At 50.5% G+C, this 12,386-nt stretch overlaps 1 protein-coding gene across 1 annotated transcript in view; it reads right to left on the bottom strand.

The window, feature by feature from the left end:
• Positions 1-3,648: 3,648 nt before the first annotated feature.
• Positions 3,649-12,386, bottom strand: part of Cacna1s (calcium voltage-gated channel subunit alpha1 S) — a 62,430-nt gene continuing 53,692 nt past the window's right edge. The window contains exons 35-44 of the mRNA XM_076831955.1: positions 11,222-11,318; positions 10,453-10,555; positions 9,773-9,874; positions 9,365-9,489; positions 7,607-7,735; positions 6,723-6,973; positions 5,486-5,571; positions 4,759-4,832; positions 4,371-4,514; positions 3,649-4,216 (exon numbers count right to left, since the gene is read on the bottom strand). Of these exons, the coding sequence (XP_076688070.1) occupies positions 3,965-4,216; positions 4,371-4,514; positions 4,759-4,832; positions 5,486-5,571; positions 6,723-6,973; positions 7,607-7,735; positions 9,365-9,489; positions 9,773-9,874; positions 10,453-10,555; positions 11,222-11,318 (1,363 nt within the window). The 3' untranslated portion in view covers positions 3,649-3,964. The remainder of the gene's footprint in view (positions 4,217-4,370; positions 4,515-4,758; positions 4,833-5,485; positions 5,572-6,722; positions 6,974-7,606; positions 7,736-9,364; positions 9,490-9,772; positions 9,875-10,452; positions 10,556-11,221; positions 11,319-12,386) is intronic.

Raw genomic sequence — 12,386 nt, 5'->3', positions numbered from 1 at the left:
GCCCCCACATGCAGCTTTGTGCTCATCTCTCCTGCTAGCTGCACTCCGCCTCTTCTGGCAGATTCTCCCCCCAGCAGCTGGGCCCCAAATCTGCAGAGAATGGTCAGGGAAAAGATGGGGTCTGGCAGACACTGCCCCTGGCCAGTGCCCCCCGTGACAGAAGGTGGCCCCACCTTCCCCTATGGGCACACTCTCTCTGTCAGGTGGTCTTGCCGAGAGGGGCATCTGTCTCATCTGAAATCTGCCCACTCCCCCTCACACCCTTCTCAGCCCTTTATCCTTCCTTAATTGGGTCCTCCTGGCTTTATTTGAGTAGCCTGGCAGCCCCCGTTAGGAGAAAGCCATCCGTTCTGTTCAGGGGAGTTGGGATGGATGCAGAATTTCACCCATTCTGATAAATTAGAACACTTTATATGTTACAAAGGAAACTGCCTGAACTTTTCAAAAGGGCGAAGAGCTAATAGGAAAGTTTCTCAGAGACTTTTATACGTACATACCTGTCAGTCAGGCTGGAAGGAAAGGCATAGATTTGACAAATTGCACAGCAGTTAACGACATTTGATGCTAAACTGCCTGGGTCTGACTCTCTCTTTGGCTCCCTTACCAGCTCTGTGGACTTAGACAAGCTACTTATCTCTCTGGGTCATATTTGCAAAATGAGGATGATGATACCTTTCTTAATTGTAAGAGGATTAAATAAATTAACATACAAACCACTGGCACAGGGCTTACCGTGGAGTTAGCAATCTAATATGGTAGACATAGTACAGGGTGCTCAAGTTCCTGTTGCAAGTAAAGATAACCTTTTATAGAATTCCACAGCATAGGAGCAGCAATCCCATTAGTTGCACATTATCTTACTCTTGTAGATGAGTCAATTGAATGGGAGATAGTGTAAGTTGTTGTGAAGGGGAGGGGCAGAGGAGGGGACCAGGAGGGGTCTAGGTGCTCCCTCTGCATGTGGAGTCTGGCATGTCACCCTCTGGAAGCAGAGTTCTTCCTCCCTGCCTTCCCTTGGCCTAGACGGACAGATAAGGTGGCCAAGGGTGCAGGACTGAGCAGGATGCACTGGGCAGTATGATTGCTGAGGGCAGGGTCCACACCTCTTAGCTCCTTTCTGCATTTATTCAACAAGTAACTGTTGAGCCACCAATGAGTGTTGAAAAACGCTCATCTCTGGAGGGATAAGTACAAACAAGGAGGCCACAGCACCAGGTTTCATGGAGCTTAGCATCTGGCTGGGGGAGAAGGCAGGTACAATAAGGTTACCATCCCTGCTGGAACAGGGAAAGCAATGTGCTCAATTTCTGGGTCAGACAACAGAAAGCTTGGGGGAAAGCTCTGTGCAGGATGTAATAGGAAAGCTGAAGTTTGATTAGGGGTCCATCAAGTTCAGGGCTCAGGAAGTTTCCAGAGAGAGCAGCACATTGGTGCTCAGAGATGAGAGCAACTCCCTTTGGCCAGGAGAGCCGGAGACTCACATGGGGCAAATCCGGGTGAGACTAGGAACTGAGGCCAGGGTTTGCCTGAGATTCTGAGGGCTCTGGGGACACTGTTTGGGTTTGAAGTAAAGAAATAATAGATTTCTCTGTTTAGAAAGATCAGAGATGGATTGGGAGGAAGGCGAGAGATTGGGAGGCCAGTTCAGAAGCCGTTGCAAAGGACAAGACATGAGGTGATGGGGGACATATCAGGACGTGGCTGTGGGGTGAAGGGAGGTGGGGACAGGTGTGGGAAGCACTTTGGAGATTAGTTTATGGGGCATTCCAGCCAGACCTTTCAGTTTGAATGAGGAGTAGGTTTCCCTGAGAATGAGGAGTAGATTTCCCAGCAGCAGCAGAGGAGAAGCAGCTTTGAGGAGAAGATAAGAGGTTACACTGGGACAAGGTGGACACAGAACATCGTATTTTGTAGGAGGAGCAGGAATCAGGGACCTGGATAGAGTTTAGGAGAGATTTAGACCAGAAATAGATTTGAGAATCAGCAACACATAGGTGTCACTAGGGTATGAGCATGAATGTGATCACCCCAAGAATTAGTGGGTGCAGTGAAAAATCAAGAAGACAGAGTACACCTGAGAGCTGAGGGTGGAGGAAGAAGGCTCAAGAAAGTTTCAAGTGGGAGGGCCCTTGGGAGGTAACAGGAAATTCAGGAGATCTGAGACTTGGGAGGCATTTCAGGAAGTGGGGAAAGATAAATTGTATCAAATCTGCCTGGAAGTCAAGTAGAGAAGAGTCCACTGGATTAGTAACAGACTGTTAGTGATATTGGTTTTCATGAAGAAAGGGTGGGGAGGAATGCAGGCTGCGTGGGGCAGAGAAATAGAAAGTGGAAACCCAGGCAAGGACACCACCCAGGTAGGAAGTTTGGTTCCCTGTAATGGACTTACGATTGATGGATAAATAGGTAAATAGATGATACACAGTATTTATATAAAACCACAGACAGGATGGCTTCAGGATCATGTTAAGCTAGAAGCACCTAGAATGTGTCCCACGTAGATAGAAGGAGCCAGCAGAGGCAGAGAGGGGAGAATGGCTAGATAGAAGGAGTATTTTGGCAGGAGAGACCCGGCTTGGTTTCCATTGGGTCAGGGAGAAGGTAGAGATAGATTCCTCAGTGTGGTGAGAGGAGCTGAGGAGGGACCTTCTGGTGGCTTCTATTTTTGCTGTGAATGCAAGCTACTGGCATTGAGGTTTCAGGAGAAACATGAGTTGGAATACCAGCTCTGACCAGGCACCAGGAAGCTTTGGGTCCAGCAGGGACCAGGGATATATAGCACCCTGAGGGTGTGAATGTCTCTGTCCTGTGCTGCTTGCATCTTGGGGCAGAACCCAGATGTAGGGATCCTGCTGCAGGATGTAATAGGAAGGCTGCATGGGAAGCCAACCTGGTTACCATGGCAACAGCCACAGAGCAGGCTTGCTGGTCTGGCTTAATGTAGGAGTGGCCAGAAGTAAAAAGAGTATCCAGGGAAGGGGGAGGGGCACTGTAGGGATTCTGAGGACACAGTGCAGAGTCTCGGCTTTGCCTCTCCCCAGCTGTACATCTCAGAGATGTCCTATCACCTCTCTGTACCTCCATTTCCTCATCTTGATCCTATACCTACATCACATGGCTCTGGTGAGGATAACATGGATATTGTGTGTGAGAGTGCTTTGTAAACACAGTACATGAAGACCTCTGGTGTGAGACTGTATGTAGCTGGCACACGGGAGACACTCAGCAAATAGTAACTGCTGTTACACGTCACATCCATGCTCATGGGGTGGATAAGAGGGGCCATGGAGACCGCAGATCTGTGATAACCAAGGCCATAAACGGCACGAGAGGAGGGTGGTGTTGGCAGTGAACTCTGACCAAAGAGGCACTATCAGAGCTCTAAAGAAGGTTGGCCATGGTGTGACTAGGGCTTGGTGGTGTTTCTGAGGCCACCAGTCCTCTCTGGGGCTGCTCCGCCCTAGTCAATGGGGCCAGCCCTAGACTTCCAGGCTGAAGAACCCCACTCTCCACACAGTGCCTCTGCCTCATGCAGAATAAAACCCAGAGAGCCCCTCTAGACTCCTAGGCCCAGGTTCCCTGAGGGCTCTTGGGGAGGGGAAGAAAGTACAGAGGGTCCAGAAAAAGAGACAAGCAGAGGCCAGGTGCCACTGTCATAGGCCTGAGACTTTAATGTCCTGATGATGGGAGTGGCCTTGTGACAGATGGACACTAGCACTGGACAGGGCTTTTAGAATGACCTTAGAAGTTCCAGCCAATCATGCTTCTTGCTGGTGAGGGAAGGGCCTGTCCTGTCCATCTACTTCCTCCCAAGTTTTCGAGATGGTTCCTGACCACCCTTGTTCAGCCAGGCGTCTAGCCACTGAAGGGAGGGAGGCTGCTGTGGTGCTAATACTCCTCCCTCCAGCAGTCTCCCTCCCCTTGGTCATGCCAGCTCTAAGCCCAGGCTGATTCTTGTCGGCCGTCACAGCCCGGGTGGAATCAGGGTCTCCTGTGAGCCCTGATGCTGGTCAAGGCTGCCCAGGGAAGACGCGAGGCTCAGGCCTCCCACGGCACCAGACGGGCCCTCTGGGGTCTGTCGTTCTCTCAGGAGCTCTGTTGCTGCCACCTCCACTTCCTCTGGTTCCATCTGGCAGGCATCTGCCAGGGCCTGGCCTGTTGCCATGACGAAGCCAGCGTCAGCCGCCAAGGAGTCCAGGCCCCCTCGAACCAGAGCCTGCAGGGGGGAGAGGGGGCTAGGCAGGGTCTTCCTGGGAGTGGTCTTTGGTGGGGGAAGGTCTGCTTCTGTTGACCCTACCCCCTCTCCATGCCAGGCTGTCACAGGGCCACCCGCCAATGTAGCCAGCTGCTCTGTCCCAGCCTCTCCTCACCTCCTGGATCAGCAGGGCGGTGGCTGGAGCTGGGCACCTGGAACGGCTCTCCTCAGAGCTCCTGCTGCGAGATGCTTCCGCATGCAGAGAGCCTGGCATGGAGCGCTTCCTTTCTTCTAGAACGGGAAGCTCTGCCCTGGGGCGCTGTTTCAAATGCACAAAAGCAAAGACCCCAACAGGTTTGCTGGAACCCACAGATGCAGTGAAATCCCAGCACATCCAAAGCGGCCTCCAGCAAGATCCATGGAAAAAAGATCCAGGAACCTGATTTTTTCTTTTATGGGTGGGCAAACTGGTACCAGGCCCTTCCCCTGTCATAGCTCGCTCCTAGCACTGCATCAGGTAGGGTTTCTATATGGAGTTTGCTCCCTGTTCTCCACCCCTTTACCTGGTAGGGGGCCGGAGGTGTCTGGCAAGTCGGCCATCCTTTCAGGTTTTCCACTTGGGGCTTGCTGAGAGGTCCTGTGAGCAAGGCGAGGACAAGAGAATGGTTGGCTCAGGCACGTAATCCTGTACCAACTCCCTTGGCCAGCTGTGGAGGGCGGCTTAGAGGGTGGACACATGCTGGGGCTCAACCAACTCCAGGCCAGGCAGAATTGCCCAGGTCTCCTTACCCTACTCTGGGTTTGGGAGAGGGGCTCCGGGCCAAGTCTCTAGCTAAGCCATTCTTCAGTGTGTTTGTGCATGTGAAGGAGTGTGTGTCAGGGAAGAGGGACACTGATCTGCAATGTCCTCGGGGTTACTACTGTCACACAGTGGTCCAAAACCCACTGACCGACTCCAAGATGACCTGCTGAAGGGCCCAAGAGCCAAGGTAACAGTGAGTCCGGGAGCTGCCCTTTCCTGAGACCTGGGAGAGGGCAGACTCCCACGCTGGGTGAATTTCAGGCAGACCTGGTAGAAGGCAGGCTCCCCTACCCGCCTCTACCTAGAAGCTTCTCTGCCTGGATGAGGAGCTGGCCTAGAGCTCTTCCACCCCAGGACCCAGCTGGCTCCCATTGCCACAGGCCCCAAGACAGCCCTCCCAGCTGGGTTGCCAGACTCCAAGGAAGGAGGGAGGCTCCCCAGGCCTCCTCAGGAGAAGGCTCGGCTTCTCAGGTCGGCAGAAGACTGACCCAGGGCCTTGCGGGCTTGGCTGAAGGTTCCTCCTCTGGCAGCAGGTGTCTCTGACTCTTCTGGAAATTCCCTTTCATAGTGGACACTGAAATGGAAATAAGGCCAAGTGAACCAGAGCAGGCTTCCGGGTCTCTGGACATCTCTGCTCCTCTGTGGCCCCAAATCCTTTCACTCAGGGTCTGCGTCCATCATAGCACAGGGGCCTTGACTCCAGTGACGCTCTCACCTCTCTGCACAGCTATCCCTGACTTTGGGGGTGTGAGCCCAATGCCTCCCCGCCTCCACTCCTGTTCAGTGGTCCCCTCTACCCTCTCCACATTCCATGCAGCCTCACAACATTTAGGACCCTGGTTCTTGACCTTGGCTGCACATAGGACCCCCTGGGAGCTTTAAGGAATAGTAGTGACTGTCTCACTCCCAGATGATGGGGGTTTGGGAAAGCTCCTTCTATAATTCAAACGTGCAGCTGCAACTGAGAACTATTCCAGACCTTTCCAGTCCATGGTGATCAATATCCCTTCTGTACTCTCATTCATATCACATGACATATCCCCTAGTTGCCTGGCCCAGGTCCGATGCATCTCTATTTTCACATAACTTTGCACAAAAGTCTAAAGTCAGGCGTGCCCTTCAAGGCTTCTGGGATGAACTCAAGGGGCTTCTCCAGCTGGGATGGGGTGTAGGCAGCCCTGGCTGTGGAAAGTAGCTGTTCAGATGACTTCTACCAAAGCTTAGCTGGCTTTCGGCCTAGAATACGGGAGCTCCGCTTTGAGCCCAGCTCCTGCTCCTGGGTCATGTTGGCTGATCAGCTTTTTCCCTCATCCTGCCCTTTTTTTCCATGACACTCAGGTAGTCACAGATTATATTCAGTCTTTAGCCTGGGGTTGGTGAGGTGGAGCCCAACTCCAATTGAACCTTATCACCCACAGTCTTTTGTAGTCTGTGCTGCTGAGGTAGGCCCGCTCTTTCTAACCCGTAATATGCCCTATAATATATCTCAGCTCTAAGACCTGCTGCAGAGGATGAAACCAAAGGTCCCCTCAGCATCTGGGCCAATGCTGACATGAAACTGCCCCCTGCTGGCCACAGGCATCTCTGCACCCCAAATCTGCCCCTTGCATTAAGGTGCAGAGGATACCCAAGGGCATAAAGGCAAGCAAAGGATACACCATCTAGCGTGCAACCTGCTAACCCTGTCTCCTCAATCCTATCCTGGTATCCAGTTGCTTCCATTACCTGGAAAACACAGAGCTGTTGCTACGGTCACTGTTGCCATGGGCAACGTTAGCATTGGCATTGTTGGTATTGGCACGAGCAAGTGGGTTGGTTCTTGGATCATGAGGGAAGTCCTCCAAGAAGACAGGGGACTCCAGCTCCTCCATCTCTATCTCAGAAAATTGGAGGGGTCTTTGATTGGCCATGACGGGGGGCAGGGAGTTGGTCCTTTCCAGGAAGTTGTCCACTTGGCCAAACAGGCCTCCAGTCCTCTAGAGGCAAGGAGAAGAGTGAAGGGACCGAGATCAGTGACTGAGGGATGAGGGTTGGAAGGGGACTGGGGGCTGTCACCCAGGATGATGGTGCTGGAAACAAGTTATGAATTGGAGACAAATCCCATGAGGCCAGAGGGAAATGGCCTGAGCAGTGAGACCAGGCAAAGAGAATCCCACCCTCAGAAGGTCTCAATGTGATGGGACAGACAGGACATAGCTCAGGACATGTACAGGATACACCGACACATGGATAGGGAAATGTGGTGTGGTGGAGAGAACCCTGAATTGGGAGTCTGCAAAGCTGGGTTCTAGCCCCCTTGAAGTTCAGTATTGCACATCTCACACCATCATTTCCTCATCAGTAACCTGAGAGGGTTTAACAAGGTGATCATAAAGAATCTTCCACCTTGAAAATGTTAGAAGAAAACTGGACAGAGCTCAGGATCAAGGACTGGCATAACATGGAATGTTGATGAGGGATGCAGGGAAGGTGGGAAAGGCTGTGTTATGCTTGACACCTTGTTCCATCAGCTCTCATGTCCACCTCCTGTGTGGCTGGATTCCTGGGCCTTTTCTCTGTTACTGCTCACTATGTCTAGACCATGAGGGGTGGTCATGATCCTCACTCACCCGGAATATTCCTTCCTCCATTGCAGCCTCCACCATAGCTCTCTCCAGCTCCTCCTCAGCTGTCAGGTCCCCTGAGATGGTGCGGTGGATCTCAGGGGCTGCTTCTTCCTCTATGGTCCTCAATCCAGCCTGAGGATGGAGAAGTGACCTGGTGAACCTTCTGGACCAGGAGCAGAGACTAGAACTGCTTCCCCCACTCATTTCTAATCCCTGCACCTGGGTGTCTCCTGAAGCCTGTTCTCCCTCCTGTCTCATTCAAGATCACAGGGCTCTATGAAGCTCCCAGACCCTTCTCCCGTGGCAGTGATAGTCCACACTCTAATAGTTACCAAAGAGTCTGGTCTTAATTCCATGGGTGGAGATTTTGTGTCTGCCCCAGGCCTCTGGGTGGAGCAATCTTTTTACTGTATGTGTGGGTGTGTGTATACATGTGTGCACGCCATAAAGAAATTAACAGAGTACTGAGACAGAAGGAGAAGAGAATCCTCACCTTCAGAAAGGTGTCAATTTGATGGGATAGATACAATATAGCTCAGGACTGTGTAGGAGACACAAACATACAGATAGGAAAATTTAATGTATCATCATATCTATATGCCTACATATCTATACATTTATCTATCTATCTATGTATCTATCTTAAATTGATCAAAGTTTATATCACCCACAAGGGGACAAATCAAAATTGATGTCACCTGATAGTTTGCAATGAGGACACAGCAACATTTCTGTAATTGACAAAATGCATATCTTATACCTGATATAAGGACACATCAGACAAACCCAACCTGAGGGACATCATGGCCTATAATCCTCAGAAGTGTCAAGGTCATGTCAAGAAAGGACAGGGAATGTTCCAGATGGAAGAGACTAAGGAGAGATGGAAACTAAATACAATGTGGGATTGGCTCCTTTTGTTAAAAAGGACATTATTGGGACAACTGGTGAAACCCAAATGAGGTCTGAGGAGTAGATGGCAGTAACATATCAACATTATTTTCCTGATTTCTTTTTTTTATATTTTTTTTAGTTGTAAATGGACACAATATCTTCATTTTATTTATTTATTTTTTATGTGGTGCTGAGGATTGAACCCAGTGCCTCACACGTGCTAGGCAAGGGCTCTACCACTGAGCTACAACCCCAGCCCCTATTTTCCTAATTTCGATGGTTGCATGTGGTTATGTAGAAGAAGACTCATGTGTGCAGGAATACACTTTTTCATGTGTGCATCATGGAACATCAAGGGTTGAGGGAACATTATGTTAGTGTTACTCAACAGTTCAGAAAAAAGGGTTTTGTATTGTACTTGCAAACTTTTCAAAGTATGAGATTATTTTAGAATAGAAACAGCAATTGAAATAATGTTCTGCACATACAGCAAAAATGCATGCACATTTTTGATTTTACAAATTATGTGCATTACAATGAACACAAAAAATAGACACAAAACCCACATAAGATAAAACAAAGTTCTAAAGCTTTCTTTTTTCATACACAGTACCCCTGGGGGAATCTGCTTTCTTTGGAGACTATTGCTTTTGTCTAACTCATCTCTCCTCTGAACAAATCCCATTTTCTTCTGTCCCACCATCCAGAGGTGAAGAGCTCCTGGTTCTCCTGAAGTTGATACGTGACTCATGGAGGACCATCCCGAATTATCATCTCACTTCCTCACTCCTCCATCCCCAGACTAAATTCCAGAGGTAACTGGAGCCCTGGCAGGAGTCCCCTGGAACTTGCCTGGGTTGGACTTACCTGGATCTGTACGGTGTCCTTCTTAGGCCGATATCCATAATATTCTTCCTGGCGTTTTATGAACTTCCGGAAGTGTTCCTGGATGAGGAATGTGGCATAGAACTTCCCCACTGTCACCTCATCATCTGCAGAGGGGCCAACAAAGGATGTCCCCAAGGTTGGTGGGAATCTGGCACAGAGTGGGAGCCAGGTGCAGCCAGGTCCAGCACCCGGGTCCTCCTTGTCTTGCTGCCTTGGTCGACGGGCACTCAGCATCTTGATACTGGTGGCTGCCTTGCTAGATGCCCGTCGGGTCTATCAAGGGTATTTATAGAGGTCTGGACCATTCTCAGATTCTCATGGGACTTCTCAGAGAAGCTTATTACCCCTTTCTACCTCTGGACTCTGGTCTCCTACAGTAGCACTCACCTCCTATGGGAGGGATGACCTGGTCCAGGAGCTTCATGCTGGTTCTCTTCCAGATCTTCTTGATGATGGCCCTCAGCTCCTCGTTGGCCTGTTCAAAGTTACCTGGGGCAAGGCAAAGGCAGGAGTGGCCCCAAAGCCATCCAGGCCAGGCTGACTGCCTGTGATAAAGCCACCTTATACTCACTGAGCCCCCCTGAGTGCCATTCATTCACTCAGCCAACCCTGGCTCAGCTTTTTGTGTGTGTGTGTGTGGCAGCTGCTGTGCTGGAGGCTGGCGATGGGGCAAGGACATCATTCTCACCTGAAGGCAGTCCAACCCTTGGGTCACATGTTTGCTCCTCTGAGGCCTTGGCTTCCAGTGCCCAGAGTGCTTAGTGTTCAAGGCTGTCACCCCTGCTCTCCAGCTGAGTCCCTCCTCTGCCCCTGTCCAGAGCTGACCTCAGGTGCCCCAGCCCCTGCTAGCCCTGGCACTTCTCTAGCCCAGAGACACAGCGGAGGAGTCTGGGAGCAGATCCTTGGAAAACTTGCCCTGCAGAGTACTCTAGGCTCTCTCTGAGCCCTGAGGGGCAGGAGGACTTGGTGGTCACTGTCTAGGCTCCCTCCGCTTCTCCCCATGGCTCTTGATTCCAGTCTTGAGCCCTGAGAATCTGGCAGAATCGGTGCCCGCTGAAGGCCCTCACCTTCCGTCTTGATCTTGAGGGCAGTGCGCACCAGGGCAAAGAGTGTGGCGTTGAAGGTGACCGTGCCATCGCTGTTCAGGGGCATGTTCATGCCCACCAGCCGCTGTGAAGGCAGAGGCAGTGGTCTGTTGTTGAATTGGGATCAGAGGTCATGCTCACCCAATCTGTGGGCCCAGAGGGGATGGGACACGAGACGGGGTGTGGGCTGACCCTAGTCTCTTTTTCTTTTCTGGGTCCTGCTCATGGAAGGAGCAGTTTTCCTCTGCCTCAAGCTCCCACCATGCTGTGTGGTACTCCCCACATACCCGAGACCTAAAAGCAAAGGGTCTGCCCTATCATTTTGGAATACCCCAAACTGTGAGCCAAAATAAACCTTTTCTATTCATAATGTGATTACCTCTGTTTTTTTTTTTTTTTTTTTCTTTTGTACCAGGGACTGAACCCAGGGGCACTTAACCACTAAGCCACATCCTCAGCCTTTTTTTTTTTTTTGGATTTTATTTAGAGACAGGGTCTTACTGAGTTGCTTAGGGCCTCACTAAGTTGCTGAGTCTGGCTTTGAACTGACGATCCTCCTGCCTCAGCCTCCCGAACCACTGAGATGACAGGTGTGTGCCACGGTCCTAGCTTTAGGCATTTGTTATAGTGTTGGAAATCTAACACAGGAAAATGCTCATCTAAAATGACTCCCTCAGAGCCTCAGTTTCCCTGCCGTGTATCACCTGCTCCCTTTCTCCTGGAACCGCCCCTCTCTGGCAGCTCTGGTTACCTTACATGCTACCCGGTGTGGACAGAACTTCCCAAAGCCCAGTGGGGGCTGGATCCTCCTCAGCAGGGTCACCACATCCAGATGTTTGATTCTCCCCCTGCAGGAGGACACAAATCTGTAAACCACATAGCCCCACTAGGACCTCCCCTGCTCAGAGAGCAAAGGGAAGGGAGCATGGGGCACTTCCTTAATTTCCAACTTTAGGAAGTGGAAGCCTAGGACCCTTTTAAAGGAAGAGACCCTGTTGGGATTCACTGTTGCCCCGTACCAGGAATGGAGCCTTTATTTTGGGAAGACAGAGGATCTCTTTTTGAGGGGATTCTCTTGGAGAGGGGATCCTCAGGCCTGGAGGCTGGATGCATACTAAGACCTTGTTAGGCTTTGGTTAAGATTTGAGGAGCTCTTGGGCTATATTATCAGAAGTAGAGTATATGGCAAAGGAGGTGCAGACTGGTCCCCAGAGCTGGAAACCATATTTTCATTGTGACCATGAATCTCAGAAAAGGCATAAAGCACAGCAGCCAGGAATGACCAAGGTAAGGGCAGCAGATGTGTGTTGCCTTGAAAAAAAATCATTTTTGAGGATGCTATTGACTTCCTTCTTTCTCTGGTCCTGCCTGGGATGGAAGTTGACCATTTTCTGCCTGTCTCCAGGGGGCTGAGTTAGGACTTGTGGATGGCTGGCAGAGACAGTTAGGTTTTGGTTCCCCTGACGTAAGCAGTTTAAAGCACAGTGGCTAAGGACACCAGGCAGACCTCCCTGGAATTGTGGGGCCATTTCTTAACAACTGCATGAGCCAGGGCAACTTAATCTCTTTGAGCTTCAGTTTCTTCATTTGTGAGATTAAGCTGATCAGAAAACCCATGTTATAGGTTGGAGGAATTAAATAAGATAATACATAGAGTGTTTAGTATAGTGCCTGAAACCTGGGAAACATCCAATAAATGCGAGTTTATTACCTTTCTTAAAAGGAATGTTAGAAAGTGGCACTTCCCAAGCTTTAATGTGCATACAAATCCCCTGAGGATCAACAGAAATGAGGATTCTGACTCAGGCAATCTGGGCAGGGTTTACATTTTAACCAAACACAGGTGTGGATGGTCAGTGGAACACACCACTTTGAGTAGCCAGGACTAGGGTGTCTGGTGAGATGTTGAGTTCCCC

This window comes from Callospermophilus lateralis, chromosome 13 (assembly GCF_048772815.1).
Source record: "Callospermophilus lateralis isolate mCalLat2 chromosome 13, mCalLat2.hap1, whole genome shotgun sequence".
In the NCBI taxonomy this organism is placed as follows: Eukaryota; Metazoa; Chordata; class Mammalia; order Rodentia; family Sciuridae; genus Callospermophilus; species Callospermophilus lateralis.
This window is presented reverse-complemented; position numbering and strand designations above follow the sequence as displayed.